The 21,107-nt window shown below is 48.7% G+C and overlaps 7 protein-coding genes across 7 annotated transcripts; 4 read left to right on the plus strand and 3 right to left on the minus strand.

Moving 5' to 3' along the window:
• Positions 1-1,896: 1,896 nt before the first annotated feature.
• M430DRAFT_15752 (hypothetical protein) lies at positions 1,897-2,904 on the plus strand (the record flags this gene model as incomplete). Its single annotated transcript, XM_024863316.1, has 3 exons — positions 1,897-1,929; positions 1,976-2,389; positions 2,452-2,904. 3 exons carry the CDS (start codon positions 1,897-1,899, stop codon positions 2,902-2,904), a joined length of 900 nt encoding a protein of 299 aa, XP_024723600.1.
• A 2,888-nt stretch (positions 2,905-5,792) lies between these two features.
• M430DRAFT_15753 (hypothetical protein) lies at positions 5,793-7,790 on the minus strand (the record flags this gene model as incomplete). The annotated part of the gene is made up of 2 exons (XM_024863317.1): positions 5,793-7,502; positions 7,554-7,790. The coding sequence occupies 2 exons, from the start codon at positions 7,788-7,790 to the stop codon at positions 5,793-5,795; spliced, it is 1,947 nt and encodes a 648-aa protein (XP_024723601.1).
• A 2,122-nt stretch (positions 7,791-9,912) lies between these two features.
• Positions 9,913-11,366, plus strand: M430DRAFT_15755 (hypothetical protein; the record flags this gene model as incomplete). Its single annotated transcript, XM_024863318.1, has 2 exons — positions 9,913-10,011; positions 10,056-11,366. 2 exons carry the CDS (start codon positions 9,913-9,915, stop codon positions 11,364-11,366), a joined length of 1,410 nt encoding a protein of 469 aa, XP_024723602.1.
• Positions 11,367-12,656: 1,290 nt separating this feature from the next.
• On the plus strand, positions 12,657-13,706 carry M430DRAFT_15756 (hypothetical protein; the record flags this gene model as incomplete). The annotated part of the gene is made up of 1 exon (XM_024863319.1): positions 12,657-13,706. The coding sequence occupies one exon, from the start codon at positions 12,657-12,659 to the stop codon at positions 13,704-13,706; it is 1,050 nt and encodes a 349-aa protein (XP_024723603.1).
• Positions 13,707-13,845: 139 nt separating this feature from the next.
• On the plus strand, positions 13,846-14,173 carry M430DRAFT_197341 (hypothetical protein). Its single transcript, XM_024864135.1, has one exon. The coding sequence runs from the start codon at positions 13,984-13,986 to the stop codon at positions 14,164-14,166; it is 183 nt and encodes a 60-aa protein (XP_024723604.1). The 5' UTR covers positions 13,846-13,983; the 3' UTR covers positions 14,167-14,173.
• Positions 14,174-15,476: 1,303 nt separating this feature from the next.
• Positions 15,477-18,335, minus strand: M430DRAFT_94790 (hypothetical protein; the record flags this gene model as incomplete). Its single annotated transcript, XM_024869865.1, has 3 exons — positions 15,477-15,581; positions 15,646-18,036; positions 18,093-18,335. The coding sequence occupies 3 exons, from the start codon at positions 18,333-18,335 to the stop codon at positions 15,477-15,479; spliced, it is 2,739 nt and encodes a 912-aa protein (XP_024723605.1).
• Positions 18,336-19,228: 893 nt separating this feature from the next.
• M430DRAFT_24871 (hypothetical protein) lies at positions 19,229-21,031 on the minus strand (the record flags this gene model as incomplete). The annotated part of the gene is made up of 1 exon (XM_024865148.1): positions 19,229-21,031. The coding sequence occupies one exon, from the start codon at positions 21,029-21,031 to the stop codon at positions 19,229-19,231; it is 1,803 nt and encodes a 600-aa protein (XP_024723606.1).
• Between the last annotated feature and the right edge of the window lie 76 nt (positions 21,032-21,107).

Genomic DNA, 21,107 nt, shown 5'->3' on the forward strand with positions numbered 1-21,107 from the left:
TTGGCAAAAAGCGAAAGAAAGGTAAATTGCAGCTCTAGGAATGATTCTGCTGCACTGAAAGAGCAAGGGTTAATTCAATGCTTTTATATCCAACGAATACGCCGTAGATATAGATAAGGCCCCCTCAGGCAACTCCAAACTCTTATCAAGAGAGAAGATAACGAAAGCCACATGTAGAATGCCTCTTCCCATACGTGGAAATACCTCTTCTCAAAAGTGGGGGAGTACCAAGTGCAAGGGGGGCTTATACCAAATCTAGATGTTCAAAGAAGATTATGTAGATAAATACTAAAGGCAACGCGGAGTCGACCAGTCGTAGACTCGTCCTAGTCTCCTAGATTGGTGTCCCTGAATCGCTTGACCACAAGGGTGGTGAGACAAACAAACCAACACGCGTGAGCCTACTTGCTTATAAGATTGAGGGACTCGAGCTGTATAACTTTCTTGATCAAGAGTTCATCTTTGATTACAGGCAACCCGAGGAATATTCAAATGCGTCGCCAAGAATTCGTGGTGGTACGTAAAGTAGGTCTTACAAGAAAGAAATGAATGAATACGTAGACATATAAGAAATTATCGAACCACGTACTGTGACTGTAGCACTTACTAGCATACACGGTATGGTAGGCGGAGCCGCTGAGGACTGAATATGCAAACCTCCAGAGAGCAAGTGGGGGATACAGATATGAAAACGGCTGATTCTCAGCAGAATGTGGATGCAAAGAGTGCACTTTCGATATTGTACAGGAGCACAGTGCCTAAAGTAAGGTAAGGTAGCTGAGGTATTCTGTCGACGTATCCCGATTCCCTACCTTGAGGGAGTGAGAATAAGGTATTAGATAGGTGGGACAATACTATGTGGTAAGATAAGGTACCTTAGCCGATGAAATAACCGGAGTCATGTGATCGCCAACCCAAAACCCCTCCCGCGCGGCTCTCACCCATTTACCTACCTGGTTACCTTAACCTTAGTTGGCAACGGCAAACTTACCCTTTAAACTTGGGAGATATCTGGGCCTGACAGCATCAGATCTTAGGCACTAGGCAGCTGATAAGTTCTACCTCATGAGTTCTATCTCGTGTGTTATATCGGTAAACCTGAGACCTTGCAGCATTGTTAGTTGGTGATCCTTTTGATCTAATAGCTGTGCCGATTTTCTTTGCTAACTCTTGTATCCAGTTCTATAATTCTTCGTCCAACTTGAATAGTCGGTTCATACCACAGTCGTGTTTCTTGGGGCAGATAACCCTTATATTCTGAAGGGCGGCCAGGGCCCTGTATATAAAAGACAATTGTAATGGGTATCCCTACCCTTCCCCGACAGTCAAAGAGGTATAGCATACTCTCTCTAGACGAACTTCCTTTAAAACAAGTCTGCACTATTTTCCAACTCGAGCTACTGTATACAGTATACAGTATACAGCGTCGCTTTCACTTCACGATAGATTTGGGCAGTATAGGAGTGTCAAATAAAGCTGCCTTACCACATTCGCTGATTACAGTCTACAGCCACACCCGAAACCATTGACCACCATGAAGCATCATCACGACATCTCGATCTAGCAAACTGACTTCACATATATCGCTCTCTAAATCTCTAGCTAGGTAAGTCGATATATGCGTCAAAGTGCTCCTCGTTCCGAATGCTCGGTCGCCCGCCACATCTCGCCGCACCCCGCATCTTGATGCGGGGCACCTTACCAATCCACCCGGGTGTACCAACGAGCGGCAATGCTCGATTCCTCTGAGAGGGAAGCTCTACCCCTGAGCTGATACAATATGCCAATGATTTTACGCCATCTACATACGAGTTGCGTCATGGAAGAGATATATAAAACCTCTTGCTCCCTCCGCGAAGCACCAACACCTAGGCACGACGGAAAGCACCACCAACCATGTCTGTAATCAAGAACGTCGTAGTTATAGCTGTATTCCACCTACCCTTCCTCTCCCTCAATTGCTAACGACCGCCAGTCCACTGGAAACCTGGGTCCGCCAATCGTGCGGGCCCTCGTCGCCGCAAACTTCAATGTCACGGCCCTCACGCGCGGCTCATCAGCCCCCTTCTCTTCGCCCGTCCAGGTCCACAAGGTAGACTACGAATCGGCGTCCTCCCTCGCTGAAGTATTCAAAGGCCAGGATGCGGTCGTGAGCCCCATCGCTACCGGCGGGCTCGGCATACAGAAGAAGATCATTGATGCTGCGGTCCAAGCAGGCGTGAAGCGCTTCATCCCCAGCGAGTTCGGTATCGACACGCGGAATGCGGAGGGCGGGCTTGGGAAGATCTTGAGCGCCAAGCAGGAGACTAGGGAGTATCTGGACAAGGTTTCAAAAGAGAATCCCGGGTTTACATGGACGGGGATCTCTACTAGCCTGTTTTTCGATTGGGTAAGTATGCTGCATCCAGCGTGGTGGGTGGAGGGGTTTAGCTAACAGTGTGAAATCGACAGGGCTTCAAATGGGGGTCTCTGGGTTTCTCCCTCCCGAACAAGACTGCCACCATTTTCGATAGTGGTAACGAGCCTTTCCATGCCACGAACTTGGATACCATCGGTGAAGCCGTCACTTCCGTCCTTTCCCCCGCCCACTTTGCTGCGACCGCGAATCGCTATCTTCTCATCTCCGGTGTCACAACTACTCAAAACGCCATCCTGTCGATACTAGAAGAAGCTACGGGCGAGAAATTCAAGGTGAGCCATGTGAGCACAGAAGACAGTCTTAAGACAGCGGACGAGAAGCTCGCAAAGGGTGATTTCTCTGCGTTTGGGGATTATCTGAAGGTGAGGCTGTTTAAGGATGGAAAGGGCGCCGCGAGGACGGCGACGGCGGAATTGGCAAACAAGGAGTTGGGGTTGAGGGAGGATGATGTGAGGGAGACAGTTAGGAGGGTTCTGAAGGTTTGAACACTTGTGTAATTTGTGGATTACCCAGGTGTAGTATGTCCGAGCTGAGCTGTACTTCTAAAATGGTGATACGAGATGCTCTCCACAAACCTCACTATACAGGAGGGCATGAGCGAGAATAAATGAATGTTTCCTGTGGCCACTACTTATGAGCGTCGCTGCGTTCTAACTGCGTACCTATCCAAAACTCGATATAAAGCAAACGTTTCCCCTCTGCAGGGAGAATGTCTCAATCTCGAATAGCTTTCAACAGCGAGAACCGGACAATTGAGCGGAAGATATACATTACCTCTACAACATGGTCCATATGCCTATTGCCATAGTGTTTTGGCGGTAGGGTTTCAATTTATTTTCTCACTCCTGGAGTTAAATGTATATTACTTACAAATAGACACAGCAGTACGACCACCGGCAATTTCAAAGTTGCCGAGTATAAAAAGTCCAGTATGTTTCCAAAGTCAACACGACTCTATTCGAGGCACCCTTTTGAGACACCCAGCATCCGATGACCAGGTAGTTTTGGATATCAATAGGGTAGGTAGGTAGGTAGGTATTCTCGATGAATCTTCGTTACATTATAGGATAATCGTCGAATGATTGAATAATTCATCGCTGCGAACTAGAATTATCATTGCGAATCCTTTTAAAATAACGATGAAAACACAACGAATCCGTATCTACGTTGTGAATACCATCCTTCGCAACGATAATAACCATCACTCACAACGATAATAACCATCCTTCGTAACGATAATAACTATCCCTCACAACGATATGTGGAAATAGCTCTTATAGTATTGGCTAAGGGTGTTCGGCAGAGAAAGATGTTACTACTAGTCCGCTACATGCCTGTTTCTATTTGTTCTCGACACAAAGCAATGAGCTGCACTAATCTTTAAATCGTCGACGATTATAGTATGAGTAGTAACTAGATAGTTCATTAAGAGAATACTATTAGCCTTATCCATCATGAACCTTTGAACAATACCATCCTAAAAGGTACTCTCATTCCAATTGATCGAAGTAGCCATTAGAATTGGTATTTCTTTGACATTCGTACCCCGGTTCAAAGTGCCACTGATCATAGACCAGTCGTAATGTCACAACGATAACAGGCTGGAAGACCTTCTTTCGAAGCTCCATATCATTCGAGAGTAGGTACGTGGAAGTGGAGATTTTGCGAGAAGAAGAAGAGGTGAGGTTATGGAAGTTGTTGCAAGGAGCTGACTAACCAACCAGGAGGATCGCCACAGCCTCATCTCACGCATTTGGAGACGACATTCCAAAAATAGGATCAGAAATTGGGGATCTCGTCTCAAACCATACGATATAAATCTCACTAATCGACTATTACTGCATTCTTTCGAAATGCTGCCCGTCCTCAATTTCCAATATATTCCGAGGGGTGAGACTATCTATAGCTTCCTACACACACGCACCCCACTGGCTCTGAACCTTAAGATAAGTGGGGCAGACAAATCCTACAGCCAAAAATTCCCTCCCTCCCGTCCTTCGCGCGCTCTTATATCCCGCAATAAGGAGCGATTTTCCAACCAACATCCAAGCGGCTTTAGCTCACTTGGGAGAGCGCCAGACTGAAGCCCACTTCAGACAGTTGAAATCTGGAGGCACTGTGTTCGATCCACAGAAGCCGCAAATCTGCGAGTCAAGGAAGCACCTTGATTATAATAGAACACTTTCTTTTTCTTTTTGCCATTTGCTGCTTTGGTTTTTATTATATAATCACGGGTATTCTGGTACCTTTTATTCCTCTTGCAGAATGATCGACCAACCAACCAACGAATACCCGAGCGGCTTTAGCTCACTTGGGAGAGCGCCAGACTGAAGTCAACTTCAGACAGTGAAATCTGGAGGCACTGTGTTCGATCCACAGAAGCCGCAACATCTGCGAGTTAAGGAGCAACCTTGACTACCTATCGAACAAACTTTTTGCCATCTTCAATCGTTGGATCTCCTAAAATTCATCTTTGTCTTTTTTTTTCTCTTTCAAATTTTTCTCAGGTTGTACTTATTCCTCTTGGGGACTGATATTCTAACAAATACCCAGGCGGCTTTAGCTCACTTGGGAGAGCGCCAGACTGAAGTTAACTTCGGATCATCTTATCTGGAGGCACTGTGTTCGATCCACAGAAGCCGCAACCATCTGCGAATCAGGGACCACCTTGATTATGGAACACAACTTATCATGATATCTTCTTTTTTTTCCTTTTTTTTTTCCTGGCTAGTTGTGCCAATTGACTCCTCCATGGTCTGTTGATTTTCCGGCCTGAAATTCAGGCCGTGATTGACATGTGTGTTTGCTTACCAAGAAGATAAGCGAGAATCCAGAAAGAAAGAAAATGAGACTTTACCTGTCTACTGCAGGTACCTATGGATATAGAATCATATCACGCCCTGTCTTTGGATTGATTCGATATTTGCTTCCATTGCTTTTAAAGTATAAAGACGACGTATTATCTGCTTCTCTTTACCCTACGTACCTTGTATAGTTTGAATCACCATTAACCACCGTCAGTATCAACATGAAAGTGCTGACAAGGTTGATGGTTAAATCTCTTATGTATTCAACATTAGACAGCACAAACTGCCAATAGTCTATATAACAATAGATAAATAGGCAGAGAAAAGAGAGAGAAAAATCCGTTCCCTGATATTCGTATCTCATGACATCGTGGGCGACCCCGCCCACACAAAAAGAAACCCCCAAACGCCCAGGTTCCCAATTCATCTAGGAAACACCTAGAGTGAACTCTAATATATAACACAGTAAAAGAAAATTCATACTAATAAGCCTTATTCAAACCATATCATTAGCACTCGAAGAATGAGGAAATGAATAAGAAAGAGAACATCCATAAAATGGATTATCAAAAAGAAAAATTTACAGGATCTAGACCAAGTGATTGGTCGTCGAAAGGTTGAGGAATGAAAATTGAAGAGGTTTCAGAGAACGCAAAAGGTTCATTCTGCGGAAAGGAAAAGTTGTCAAAGTTGTTTTGACCGCAGTTCATTTGCTGTGAATATTGAGGGAGACATTGCATGCTCTGCATGCTGAACGACTCGTTCGTTGATAGGGGATAAATGTTGAACGAGGTATCGGGGGTCGTGTAGATCGATGTGTCGAAACTTCCGCCAGCCATACTGTTCATCGCTAGTGGTGACGGTTCTTCAGGGATGTCGCAATTTTCGTCTTCGGATTCGTCTTCTTCTTGTTGGGATGCGGTTAATGGGTACTCTGCCAATTCCTCCACTTCCTTCATCCAATGCTTCAACTCTGGCATTGAGGGCCAATCACCTCCGGCCTTGCCGCCACGTTTATTCGCGTCGTCTACCTTGCTTGTCTTTGTGCGCCCCTTCGCTTTGGGGCGAAAGTGTGCACGACGAAGGTGAGCAGCGGCGTTGTAGTATGCATTGTATTTCTTCTTCTGTTGTGCACACGCCTTGCATCTTGAGAGGGGTAGGATAGGTTTGGGATGATCCAGACCAACTGGCTGGACGCAAACCCACTTCTTCACCACCTTCTTATGCTGTCGATCTTTGTGCCTTCGAAGCTCGTGCTCGCCGCGGAAACCATCAGGATGATCGTCACACTCGTTGCAATATACCCGATCATGCTTTGGTCGTTGATAAGTAGGTTTCGAGATAGCAATTTTATCTTGAGAGCCATCTTTCGACTCGAGGCGAGTCATTGATTGTGACGAATTATCTCGCAACATCGCATGTTCGTCGCCTTTAGGTGCGAGCGGTCGGGCAGCAGCAGTTTGAATTTGAGCCTTCAAGCGCTCCTTGCTTCGAGACGAGGATGACGATGAAGTACTTTCATTCGAAAGTGATTTCTCCATCTTCTCACCATTCTCACCAGAGAAACTAGGACAGTGAAATTGTGCCAGCTCTGCTGCAGTAGGAAAAGGATGTGAAAATTGGGAATGATGACTTGCCCCACCAAGGCCTCTAAGGAGGTGTGACTGTTCCTCATTCGAAGAACAACCACCTTGATGAGAGGATGTATAATGAAGAGTGACTTGATCAGATGCAGGATCATCGCCATTATTATCTGTAGAAAAGAACGAGGTGTTCGAATTGAACTTCATCATCTGCATACTTTCGAGCAAAGGTTCGTTACAGAGACTACTTTGTCGGCTCATGTTGCTCGTAAGAGTTGTTGCATTGGTGAGCGAGCCGCTAGTTGATGTCGTTGGGGTGGTCATGTTGTACGACTGTGGAGTACCGATACATGGTCGGGTTCGAATGGGCGTAGCAGAGGGGGGTATTGAAACGGGGGAAGGCGTGAGTGGGATTGAAGACGTTCGAGTTATCCATACGGCGGGATCCTCTCCAACATTCTCGAGGCCGTGCTCTATCTCTTGTCTTTGTTGCGATGGCGAGCATTGTGGCTGATAGGTATAACACGGGCTCCATGGATCAACGGGCATTTCCTGAGAGGAATCGGAGATGAGAGATGGTGGCATAGAGCCGGTGAAGGCGAAGTTACAATATTGAGGCGAAGTTGATCCTTTGGAGCTCGTTCTTGCCATAGAATATGCGGAGCATTGGGATAGGCTTCTTTCGATCCGGTCCTATATGGTGTTAGAGCGGAATGAGGATGCAAGGCCAAATGGGAACCATACACCTGATAGCTGCTGGGCCATGGTGGTTCCATAGTTAGACATGCCTCGAGGGACATCTCTTCGACGTTGTTGGTGTTGCTTGTGGATAGGAGATCGATGAGGTTGTGAAGTAGGAGTACTGGTAGGAGCACTGGACGAATGGAGCGAGGCAATCTCGGCCTGGAGCTCTGCTTGTTTGGCCAAGAGGCATTTGAGACGTTGCTCGTCAGCAGCGCTCATCCTTTGGTCGAAGGACATATTGGATGATTCTCTCTGGTGTTATGACTGAAGATTGGAAGTGTTAGGTTGCGTCGAAGTTGGAGAAGCTCGAACGCCTGCAGCCTCGTCTGGTCAGCGAATGGTGCATCTGCAGAGGAAGCAGCAAGGTGGAGATCTCTCCACTTACGGATGATAGAGGATGTTATTGCAGGATAATGAGGATGAAGATAGTTCGCCCTTGACGAACCTGTGCTGGACTGGAGAACGAAGGCAGCATATAATAAAGTAAGGCGGAAAATGAGGAAGGGGGATGGATGGGCAGACACAAACTAATGTACTTGGTTGGGACTGGGTAAGACCAAGCACCTAGGTAAGCACCACGACTTGGGGCACCGACCGAATTGGGTGCGATCTGTACGGCAGGTGCTGTGTAGTTAGTAATATGTGGTTAGCAGGTAGATTGTACTCCGTATATGTGGTCTCGATGCCTGGGGGTCCCGGAGAGGTGAGGCCGTGGACCCTGGGGGACCTGTTCTGGATGGATGGAAGAGGATCAATGAGATCGACCAGTCGTGTGTCGTAGAGCCCGGGCTTAATCATAGATTACTCAGCAGTCGCCGGCCGTCTACTCGTCTGAGTGGTCGACTCCAACATCTCCCTCTCATCCCCATCATTCGCTGCTTGAACCCCGGCTGGGCCAGGCAACCAACTCGCTTTCCCAGCTTCTTCTGCTCACCAGCCGGGCGGGCCTCGAAGAGACACAGAAGCCAGGCGAATGATCGAAGCCGCCGAGGTCGAAGGATGGAATAGCGAAATAAAGCTCGCATTCCATTTGCTGTATTGGGACTGCCCGTCCCTACATCATCCATGCCAAACGACACCAAATAATGACCAAGTGACCACAGATGCCCGCAACCGAGACGTTAAGGTTTCAATAATGGAGCAACGAATCAGGGCCGCTGGCAGATCTTGCTTGTGGGTGCGCTTCGATCCGACTGGCACACTCCCCCGGTCTCTCCAGCGTGGAAAGTGAGGCAAACGCACGCTTGCACGCCTCACTGCAGACCGTCCGTTGATTGCTTGATCACTGATGATTATTCGAGCTCTGCTATTATTCGACAATACCGTATCAATGTACGGAGTACTACAGTGACTTTACACCAAGCCATTCAACCCGTGTGCTCAGTGAATGAACCCTTGTCCCGCCACGTCAACCATCACCATCACCCATACTGAAGACAGACTCGTACCAGGTTGTATGAAGCCGTTCGTGGACAGTGGCTCAGCTGTGCCTCCCTCCATCTTCCTCAACGGCTGCGTTGGAACCAACCAGGGCATGGCATCCTGTACTGACGACAATGCCAGCTCGAGTAGAAATGGACGGAAGCCACCTTGCTGACAGGCGTTTTTCGAGGTGCATACCATCTGCAACACTATACTGAGCCGCCTCCAAGGAAGATGGAGTTTCGAGCCTTGGAGGTCGTACCTCTGCGCGAGGGCGTGTCACAAGTGCAGAATTCAATGGTTTGGTTCATGCCCGATGCTTCGCTGGCAACTTTTGCCCGGTCAAGAGCCCCTTGGAAAGGCATCCTTTCACTCTCGACGGAAGACTAGGTAGATTAGGGTGGCATAGGATAGGGTGCTTGGACTGGTTCTCGGCACAAAGGTTGGGACGAGTTCAACTGAGATACGACTGTTAGCTACGGATGTATGATAGAATCTTCACTTGTCCCGTCCCTGATGAAAAGCTTAGTAGGCCGATGCCTAGTGAGAGGTGTACTCTGAACTGCGAGTCTCTGATTGTCCTCGTCGCCCACCTCCTCCCGTTCTTCCCCCCCTTCTTTCTTCTCGAGATGACGCTTGACAACATTAGAAGCTCCAAGATATGATTGTCTCTCAGATCCACAGAACTAAGGCTGATAGGCAGGTTGCTAAAGGATAGGTACCTACCTGTACCTCACCTTACAGAATAACCTGGAAGGTACCGTATTGGGCGGAAATCACGTGAACTTCTCGGCGAGATGTTAAAGCGATCCGCACGCTGTTCCTCAGGCTGCGACATGTCATATCGGCCACTTGGATCATTTGGTGACAGCTTGTGATAACCCCAACAGTCTCCTGAATGAATCCGTAATTCTGTCCGCAATTGCCATATGGCAGAATGCGTCGAATTCTTACGGCCTTATTGGCTTCAGCTTCAGTAGCTCTAGCAAGTCAAAATGCCTTCAGCGTGCACGATGACTTGCTTGCATTTCCTCAGGTACATTAATCCTCCTACTTCATGTACAGAGCTAACAAGCACAGTATGAGGTGATCTTTTCCAATTCCCTCATCTCAGAGACAGATGCGAATCATATTCTCGACCATGCCTCCTCAGCAACCCAAGGCCCTCGAAACTCCAACACAAAGAGTATAGAATCCAACAGTCGCATCGCCGACTCGGACACTGGCCACGTCTTCGACCCGACACATGAAACCTACGAACTTATGCACCTGGATGGCGAACCATACATTTGCGCTATTCCCATCGTTGACCCACCGATTAAGAATGAGACTTCAGAGGCCGAAGCACGGGCTGCAGAGCAAAAAGAGCTTGCCCGTGCCACTGACCGCGGTTGGGAGCTACTGCAAGATCTGGAAGGCAATTGCCTCTATTACGTGTCCGGCTGGTGGTCGTATTCGTTCTGTTACAATGCCGAAATCGTTCAGTTCCATCAACTTCCTCCACAGCCCGGAAAACCTTTGATACCGCCCCAGAGAGATCTTACAACTAAACAATATGTCTTGGGAAGGGCTAGGCCGAGTCAGAGCAACGAAGATGAGTGGGGGAATCAGGTTGATGTGCGTAAAGGGAAGAAAAACGACGATCCACCAAAAACAGAATTACAGATTAAAGGGGACACGAGATATTTGGTGCAGAAGATGGAAGGAGGCACCACTTGCGATCTTACGGGGAAGCCGAGACGTGTCGAGGTGCAATATCATTGCAACCCTCATGTCACAGATCGAATCGGATATATCAAAGAAGTAACGACATGCTCGTACCTAATGGTTATTTACACACCTCGCCTCTGCAACGATGTCGCTTTCATGCCACCGAAAGAGACCAAAGCCAACCAGATTCTCTGCCAAAACATCGTCCCCGACGATGAACTAGCCGATCGCACCGAGCTCCAGATCTTAGAAGCAGAACTCGATAGCGCGATCGCCAAAGCTGAGAAGCCCATCAACATCGGCGGACTGGTCCTCGGTGCTGGCAAATGGGCTGGAAAGGAAGGGCAGCGAATGCCAATCCCAGCTAACTTCGGACAAGAGCCTCTAGGGCGTTCAGTTGAGATTATTGCCCAGGCGAAGAGCAAGGCAGATGGTGGACAGATCGAAGTGGTGTCTGATTCAGATTTGGAGAAGCTGGACCTTGATCCTGATATGGTGGATGATTTGAAGCAGGAGGTTCAGAAAATGGCGAAGGATCGGGGATGGAAAATCGAGGTCATCGATGCTCCGGGGCAGGTTAGGGAGATATTGGGGATCGTGGATACAGAGGACGAGGAAGATGAGGGTGGGGCAAGTGAAGAGAATGAAGGGAGTCAGGAGATCTATAAGGATGAATTATGATACTCTTTCGCACATGAGGCATTCACGATTTGATGCTATTACCGTGACCCTGAATGTCTGGTTCCGTTTGACTTCGCCTATACATACGATGCCTTACAGCTTACTGGTTCAGGAAACGACGTGGGACGTCCAGCTTTCTCCTCAAGCAGTGGAATTCATCTGGCATCATTCTCACATTTCGTGCGAACATGCTGTACGCTCATGTCTGCTAATACCGACAACTCGCAGCGCGCTGCGGTTGGGCGAGGTTCTTGCAGGGTGCCGATTTCCGCGGCCGTGAAATACGAACTCCTACGCGGTCTGACACAGCCCTTGACAACTTCTTGACAATTACTACGTAAGCCAGTCGCACCATGACCGAGCCCATCTTTGCATGATCAGATCCGACATAACAGAAGTCTTGTTGTTAGGAATAGCCATATCAGTGGTAGACTCGTGGTGAGAGAGACTCGAAGGAGCCAAGGATGTAAGCTTGTGGTTAAATCAGTGATGGCCCTGCTAATGCACTTATTGAAACCTCAGATTGCTGCGCCCGAGAGCTGAGCGGAGGAATCTCTCTGGGGAATCCTGAATACCAGAAAAGGGCAATGTAAAGTGTGACCTCCAACATTCTTCTATGGAGTATGTATGATGGGGGGTCAGGTCAGGATCCGGGTCGACTCGCTAAGTAGGCGAAGCCACGAATTACTCGCAGCGAAGGATTGACCTTCATTCACAGCCCTTCATTCACAGCCCTCCACCATCCCAACAGTAGTGGGTGCACTGAGGAGCCTCTATCTAAGACTCCAAGTGGACGATAATGTGCGATCCCACCTTACTCATGCAATCATGACGCGCAATTGCCCTGCCCTCTCCGCACGCCGAACCAGGGTGCCACGCTCACATCCTGAAACCTCAGGGCCTTTAAACTCTTTTAACTTTTGAGCCTCATGCTATTCCCGGGTACGAGCTTGACGCATGAGATCCCAAAGGATGCTGTATTGCTGCTGAGACTGGATGAGCCTCACTTGGTTCCCCCTTGGTAGGGCAATATCATATCACTATGTTGGTTTGATTGCAGATTTGGATAGGGATCTTCACATATATATAGACGCCAACTCCACTGTTGGTCGAGCTATTCATTCTCTTCAGCATCTCCTTCTCATCTTTTCTTTTGTCATATCTTTGTTGCTTTCTTTTCATCAGCGAGCATCAGCATCAGCAACGTTTACTCGATACCTAGCTATTTCTCTTTCCTGCTTTATCTCATCTCGAAACGACCCCACACGTTCATCACACGCGATTTGCACAATGCATCTCAACAAACAACAAATCGCAGCGCTCGCGATAGCGCTCTTCTCTTCGAGAGCTCTCTCGTCTGGTGTCGGAGCAGTCCCGGTCCCCAAAGAAGTCAGTTCCAGGGACGTTTCCACTGCGGGCAGCGTCGCCGGAGATGTGGATGGCATACACAACAATGTCGAAAGTATACTCAGACGGGACCCCGAGCCGAAGATTAGATTCGGCGATGTGGCCAATGGTGCTAGTGCTGCTAACAATGCTGTCAGCTCTGCGGGGGGTATTGCGGAGACGGTCCATGGATGGTGGGATGAGTTAAAATCTCACCTCAAACGTGACCCTGAGCCGAAAGTTGGTCTTGGAGATGTGGCCAGCGGTGCTAGTGCTGCTAACAATGCTGTCAGCTCTGCCGACGGTATCGAGCAGACGGTCGAGGGATGGTGGGATGAGGCTAAGTCTCACCTCAAACGTGACCCTGAGCCGAAAGTTAGTCTTGGAGATGTGGCCAACGGTGCTAGTGCTGCTAACAATGCTGTCAGCTCTGCCGATGGTATCGAGCAGACGGTCGAGGGATGGTGGGATGATGCTAAGTCTCACCTCAAGCGTAACCCAGAGGCCAAGTTCGGTCTGGATGAAATCGACGGGGATATCACTAAGGGTATAGATGGCATCAAGAATTTTTTTGACAACAACAATCAGGACCAGAACCAGCAGCAGCAGCAGCAGCAAAAGCGTGAACCAGAACCCAAGTTTGGCCTCGAGGAAATCGCCAACCTCGGTGAGGATGCCATTAACGGTGTCGAGGGCATGTTTGGCCACAAGAGCCAGCAACAACAGCAGAGCCAAGAACAGACCAAGCGTGACCATGTCACAGGTGGCGCAGACGGCATCGCACAGCTCGGCGAAAACGAAATGGACACTTCCACAACCGAAACTCAGCCCAGCAAACGTGAGCCCAAGGGCGCTTTGGATACAGCGAACAAAGCAGCTGGCGGTCTCGACGCAGCGAACAGCGTCGTGAATGGCATTGAAGAGGCTAAGGAAAAGATCGAGAGCTGGTTTTAGGAATGCTCTTTCGATTCGAAGCTCAAGGAGTATTGTGAAAATGCTCTCAATGAAATTAGGGACTCTATGGCTTTCATCTCTAACGACGTCGAGGGCGGTGCCGAAGCCTAAAATCCTCGTCAGCCCTTACACCTCTTTGCGATGAAGTCGTCTGAGGATCTGTTTTCATATCCATTTCTTCCTCTCTTTCGTCTGGTTCCTTTCTCTCGTCTGCCTCGCTGTATATATCCCTGAGGCTTGTACTTCTCGAGTTGTACGTCTGGAGTTTCACATCTGCATGGCAAAGGAGTTCCGCGTTGGGCGTTTTTATAAAAAGGCTGGCGTTTTCCGGGAGTTCAAAATTCTTCCTTTTCTTTTTCTCCTTCCTCTATTCTCTTTTCCTTCGCTCCTCTGGAGAGGAGAAGCTGCCGAGCTTGTTTTCTGTATCAATAGCATCTGCTTTCTAGGGTTGGGGCTTTGAATCTCTCTTGGTTTTATCTGGGCGTTTGTTTCATGGGCTTCTTTCCTCTATCTCTCGGTCTGTCGGTTTCCACGTTTTGCCAATTTCTGAGCATTGGCCTGCGATTTTGCGAAACACTTGTTGTGCAATCCTTTTTTGGTCTTGTGTATAGCATAGCGATACAAAAGCATTGATTCCTACTTTCATCTTTCAATCCCAATTTCCCTCTATCTATTATGAATGCAATGTTGAGACCCATTCTAATGACCTCTTATTATCGAAACGATACTAGTCAACTGCAAAATGATGGAAAATCATATTTGATTGATAACATATAAAGCGTAGGCGATGAGCAAGTCAACTAACTCACTAGTCCTCGGCATCTGTTCACTTTTTGAGAAAAAGATAAAAAATGAAAGAGGAAAAAGTATATAGGAAAAGAAATCGAAAAAAAAAATGAACAAAAATACGAAAAAAAATGTATTCCATACCAGGGAGTCGAACCCTGCGCTACCGCGAACAATCTGTGCGATTACACACATGAGAGGCGGAAATGTTACCGATACACCAGTATGGAGTACCCGTTCCGTTTCATTCAGATACGCTCCAACCCCAAGAAGTAGAATATCAAGAATCAACCCTAGTGTATATGCGAGGAGCAGGACTTAGTTCTGCATGCGGATGCCTCATATGGAATATAGATCGGTATTGGATGGATGGATGGATGGATGGGGCTGCAGCGAATGGGCTTGGGTAAGGTAAGGTAGGTATGCTTAATTTCTTGTAAGATGTGCATCCTGTAAGGAAGTAGGGTTTGGTTTATTCAAGACAGAAGATATATGCCAGAGAATGTAATTGTGTGTTTCAGGAAACCTGGACTTATATGGACATGTTGAGAGGAGGAAATAGATAGATGAACAATCAATCCTTGGCAAATATGAAGAAAGCACCAGCCATTCACATATCTATAAAAGCATCAATCAACACTCGACCATGTCCCCTCCAAACCCTGCATTTATACTCCCGTTGATTAAAATCATGTGTTGTCATGTTGATATCAGATTCTCTTGTAAGGATTATTCAAAACGTAAACCCCACGCCCACCTCCCCCTCCGTCTTTTTTTATCTATCGTGATACAATCATACACCAATTCCAACACTCCTCACTACAAACAAGACGCCCATGTATGCATATGCAGAGATCCGCCCAGCGAAAAAGGGATATCCAATAGAATAAATGGCTCGAACGCCAACGTTTTGGTCAATGATATCTTTGAAATCAGAGAAAAGAAGTAGAACACCTCTATCTGTCGCCCCAAAAAACTTGCTGTCTAGGAGGCACCGATGCTTTGCGACAGACTTGATTTTCCATGTCCTTGTTGTCGTTTGAGCGCTCGGAGTTCCTCTTCGACTTTGCGCCTCTCTGCTTGTTCCGCCTGCGCTACGTCAGTATCTCCAATTCAAGATAGGAAGTAGATAGGGTGGGAAGAAAAAACATACCCTCAAAGCCCTTGCGTTCTCCGCTCTCGTGTCTCTCATCATCTTCTTGAATTCGTTCTTCAGTACCGTCGTGCTCGTACTGCCTGGTCCGGAGCTTTCACCACCCTGGTTCTTCATGCCCAACCAGCGAACATTCTCATCACTCAACTGGCTCTGAAGGCTCTCTTTCTCATCCCTCAACTTATCAATTGTCTCCTCCAGCTTCTCTCTGTCCTTCTCCCACTCGATACTTGCTTTCGTCATTATTTCGTACTCCGTAATCGTCTCTTCCAATTCCTTTTTCAATGTCCGCAGCTGCGCTTCCGACTCCTGTGATCCTTGGCCTACGGCTGCAATGGAGGCTGTCAGTTGTGCTATTTCGGCCGTCAGAGAAGCGTTCTTCTTCGTTAGGTCGTCGATCTCTTTTTGGATGGCTGGGTTGGCAGCAACCTCCGCAGCCCGCTCAGCCCGTGACCCGTAAGCGCCATCAAGCTCAGCACGTGCGATCGTGACCTCTGTCTGAAGACGTGCAAGATCAAGACTCAGACTGTCCACCTCCCGCTCCTTCGCTGCTAACTCTTCTTCCTTCTGCTTAACCACGTTCTCGGCCGTCGCTTGAGCTGCAGCCGCAGCAGACAATTCTGTGGTCAAGACTGCAATCCTGGATTCCATCTCCGAAATCCGAGTTTGGATTTCAGCATTGCTAATATTGTGGTCGTCCTTGAGCTCTTGAAGTTGATCTTCGAGTCTGGCGATCGTTTGCTCTCGCATCTCGATCTCGGCTTGGGCCGCGCGCACGGCTTCCGAATCGCTGCCAGACCGCTCTTGTTCCCGTAGAAGTTCTTGTTGATGTGCTTGGTCGAGCTTCTCCATCACGACACTGAGCTGCTGGCGCACGTTATCGGCATCAGTTTCGGCCCTCATAAGTGAGGCTTTTGTCCTTTCCAGCTCCTCAACCCTTTGAACTATCTCGGCATCCTTCGTGGCATCCGATTTGCTGTTCAATTCCCGTTGTTGCTTGATCTGGCGTTGCAGAACCTTCTTCTGCTCCTTCAGTCGCGTGGCCTGCGAATACAGCCATTGAACCTTGGTAGAGAATGCTTGAAGCGAGAAGGGTTCATTCGGATCGTCACCCTCGTCAGGAGAATCCTCCTCATCCTCCGGAAGCCCATTCGCAGATCTCGCCATTCTTCTCTCTTCTCTCTTCCTCCTCATATCCTGCTCGCCAGACTGGATGATATCCCAAAGACCCGTAACCACTGTCTCCATCTGTCCAGGGTCATCCGTTGCGGCTTTCTTATTTCCAGCATTTGCGAGTTCCATTTCGACCGCCCCAATGCTGTCTTGGAAGTATAATAGTTGCTGCTCCAATCCGCTTCCGGTAGGTTGGGGTGGCTCGGGGCGATCAGGGACATATGGAAGGAGGAGAGCCCGAACTTCGTGGTTGAGTTCCTCGATTTTTTCTTCCATGGCTCTTTCCGACTCCAGCTGATGTTTAGCTGACTGGCTATGTTCCTCATCGATTGCTTGTATGCTCTTTTCCAGATAGTCCAAGTGGCTCTGGAGTGTTTCTCCAGGATCTGCAGCTCTCCCTTCAGGGGTTGTCTTCGCAAGCGGTGGAAGGCTATAACTATTCTGTCGTTGAGGGTTCGCTTTGATGATAACATCCCTGAGCCGTGTATTAAGATCCTCCAAAGTCTGTTCCGTCTTCGATATCAGTTGCATCTGCTCTCTTGCCTGCGACCTTGGCGGAGGCCCATAGCTATCTCTACCATCTAGATCGCCGCCATACGCATCGAGTCGATCCGCAGCTCTGTAAAAGCTCCTCTCGTCGAAAAGAATCTCGTCGGTGATTGGCTCCAAGCTGATCCTCGCATTGTGGTAGGTGTATATGCTTTCTGGACTCCCGGGCATGCCACTCTGTTGTGGCCCTGACCCTTTTGGCATATTCTTAGGGCCCTTATGCGTCATTTGTAGAATGCCAGCTGTATGCTTTAACAATCGGCTCTGCGGCTCCATCAGTCTCTTCTCCAAAGACCACAGTTCCGCTGCCAGCTCCTCGCATTTCTTCTCGCTCTGCAAACGCTCCAGATCTGCCTGTTTGATAGAATCGCTCTTATGATGCATGGCGCTCGACCTCGAATTGTTGCGCTCTCTCCTCTCGGAAGGATTGTACAGCTTCGCCATTGAGACCGCTGCGTCGCGGTATTTGGATTGTATCGCGAGGCTCTGTCGCGTTTGCTCGATGCGTTGGGTAATGGACTGGCATTGTTTCTTCAGGTCGTCGACTTCTTCGGGGGAGAGCAACTCGAACTCCTGACTGTCGCCCAGCGCTGTTTCGACGAGGAGGTGGACTTGGATGGGGTCGTTGATATTGAGCAGCATTGAGCTTTGCGGTCGAGAGGCATTCATCTGTTGAGGCGCGCTATTAGATCCCACTCTTCTGCTGTCGCAAATCGAGTACTCACAGGATTATACAGAGGTTTTTCTCCCTCAAACCCATTCATTATGTCGTTCCTGTATCCCTCTAGGATTACCGCATCAGTCGGACCCTGAAGATCCATTTTCTGAAAGTCGATCCTTCCGCCGGTCTGAGGTCTCAGATTGGCCCCCCTCGGCGCGCTTTGAATTCCCGAGTCATATCCAGCTGGCGAGTCATTCCCATAACCCACACCTGGAGACAGTATGTGGGGGAGCACCTTTCCACCCATCGTGTCTCCTGTTCTGCCCTGTCCGGCCAAAAATCAAACCAAATCCCTTTATCGTAACTCGCTCGTCGGCGCTATCGCATCGCGAAGGTTGGTGAACAAGCCAAGGTGTGCTTTACACTGCGAAGAGGATACCTCCCTTCACACCGTGATATCAGATCGCCACGAATCCTCCCTTCTGGCCACTGGTCGTTGTTGCACTCTCGTTTTCTCGTTGGGAACGTCGATTCGTTTGCCCTGCCGTCTCCCGACCTCCCTTTTTCTGGTATGCCTTCCCTGGTTGTCGCAGCGCCAATTCCGCTCAATCCCAAAATCGTGCAAAGGGAAAAGGACCGTAATGAATATATAGCACAAAGGGAAAGGGAGCAAGGAATGTGAATTGAAATGAATTTTGCAGACAATTTCACGGAGCACGGCGGCTCAACGTGAAGCAACGGACAAGTGGAGAACAATTAAAGTTCCTGGTAACTGGACACTGGACGCTGGACTCACCAAGCTTACGCAGGGGTAAGTCCGAGCGAGAGATATTGGCGGGAGCTGTGGCTGGTGTGAGGCTGTGCTCGCTCATTCAGGGGGCGCTGTACTGGCGGTCACCTGACCTATGTCACCTGACCTGTGTCTCCAGGCTCAGATCTCTCTCCTCCATGTTGTCCTTGGATGGTTTACGCGGAGGTCTGTCTCTTGCACTATGTTTTTGTGTCAGAGAGCGCCATATATGGTAACAAGCGTGCCATACTTCTTTGCTTTTCTTATTCATGGTACAATAATATGTAGCCAACTCACAAGGGAGGTTCAGGACCCGATGCCCTTAACGTTGTAATAATACAGTAAAAGTACTGACTACCTTGCACTACCTTCTCATCCACCCAAGCTCATCCATCTATTGATGTTTAAAGTCAACGTATGGCAGCCCGCGTGCTCTCCAACGCCACCCTCCTAGCTGGACGCATAGGGCTGTCAGCAACACCCCACCACCCCCTCCTTGCGCTCTCGCTACCATTCATCATCTCGGAATACCTACCAGACCTCATAGTCCCATTATTTAGTCCCGGCGTTCTCACATCCTCCTCGACCTCAACCCCACAACAGATGAAACAAAGACCGCTCCCACCTCTATACCATACCTTATCAATTCTTTCCCGGAAAGCCTCCAGCTTGCATTTCCAGCATTGGAAATTCTCGTTCGAATGAGGAAGGAGTGTGCCGCTTTCGGGTTGAGGGGACAAGGGAGTTGGGGAAGGGGATGGAGCCAGAAGAGCGCCCGTCATGAGATGGGTGGCCGAGAAATCGGAGAGTTCCCCGGTCATTGGAGTTGTATCAAGGATGCCCCAATCAATATTGAGATCGTCGCGTCGAGAAGACGCGCTGGAAGAGGGGTGAGTCGGCGAGGGTGGGAAGAGATTGGGTAATGATGCAAGAGAGCTTTGACGGATGAGAGGGTTAGAGAGGATAGCTTGGTATTCGTTGCCTGGCGTCGAGGTGTTCGTATGGTTGAGGTATTTGAGTGCTGCGTGTTGACCTTTGCGGTGGGGACATTGTCTTCGGTTTTCCGGAGTGCTTGGCCGCGAAGGTGTATTTGGAATTGGGGATGTAGGTTCTACTTGTACCGTAGGCAGAGGGGGGTTGTGAGTTGACTCGACTGCGGTCTGGAGAGCAAGCATCTCGGAGTCTCGGGCTGTAGCTGAAGGTGTAAAGCGAACTGACTTGCGTTGGCCGGTGGGCCTGCTCAATATAGACTCTCGTGGAAATGGATCGACAACCGCTACTGAAGCATTGTTAAAAGGATGTTGATCGATACGGCCATATACGCTTTTTGGTGGCCTGTATCTTGCGGTCCTTGGTATCTGACCTCCTACTGGAGCTGATACTGGCCGGCCTGCAGGTGCTGGATTGGGCACTCTGCTTCTAGATGGTTGAATGCCAAAGAATCGTTGTAATCGATTTGAAGCCCCTCGTGTGATGCTTGATCGCCGCTGAGGTGGGCGAAGTTGGTGCTCGGTCCAAGACGGCATACCAGGAGGGGTTGGAGGTCGTTGCGGCGGTTCTTGAACGGGAGTCTTCGGCCGTGCATATATCTCGTGTATTGGCAAAGGTTTCTGTGTGGTTCGCTCGATCATGGCAACCGCTTGATGATAAGAGCCTTTTACTAAGTTCCGGTCGTCGAGGCTGAGAGACTTCTTGCGCCGGGGACTTTTAGATACAACAAAGCTATCTCGGTGACCTAGGAATGGGATACGGTGCAGTTCGTCCGCAGACTTTGCACGTGCAAATATTCTCATCGACCCGTGGCTGTTCTGCTCTGTGATAGTTTCGAGGACGGTACCTCGACCATAAAGAAACTGTTTATCGTAGACGCCAGATGAAGTTGCGGGTTTCGGTCCTACTCTGCTGTTCTCGTCATTTTCTCGACCTTGAGTAGATGATGCCGGCTGATTATGGCCTGGCAGAGTTCTCATAGGCCATGATTCGACAACTGCGCTCTCATCGCTATTGGTAGTTGAGTGGTAGTATGCTTCAAATATCGAACCATGTGGACTTGGGGACTCTTCAGAAGAATCCACTCGGCGGACGAAGGAGCTCTTGCGACGTATCTGCTTGGTAGGTGTCACAGAAGAACTTCTCTTAGGAATAAGCGGAATCCTCAGCCCGGTTTGCGGGAAAACATTGTTTTCCGGGGTGATATCTATGTGCCCATCCATCGTGACTATCCAAAGGAAGACAAGAGAAACTGCGGGCTCTCAATTGATGCAAAGACAAGCTTTACTGAGGCTTCAA

This window comes from Amorphotheca resinae (genome assembly GCF_003019875.1).
Source record: "Amorphotheca resinae ATCC 22711 unplaced genomic scaffold M430scaffold_2, whole genome shotgun sequence".
Lineage (NCBI taxonomy): Eukaryota > Fungi > Ascomycota > Leotiomycetes > Helotiales > Amorphothecaceae > Amorphotheca > Amorphotheca resinae.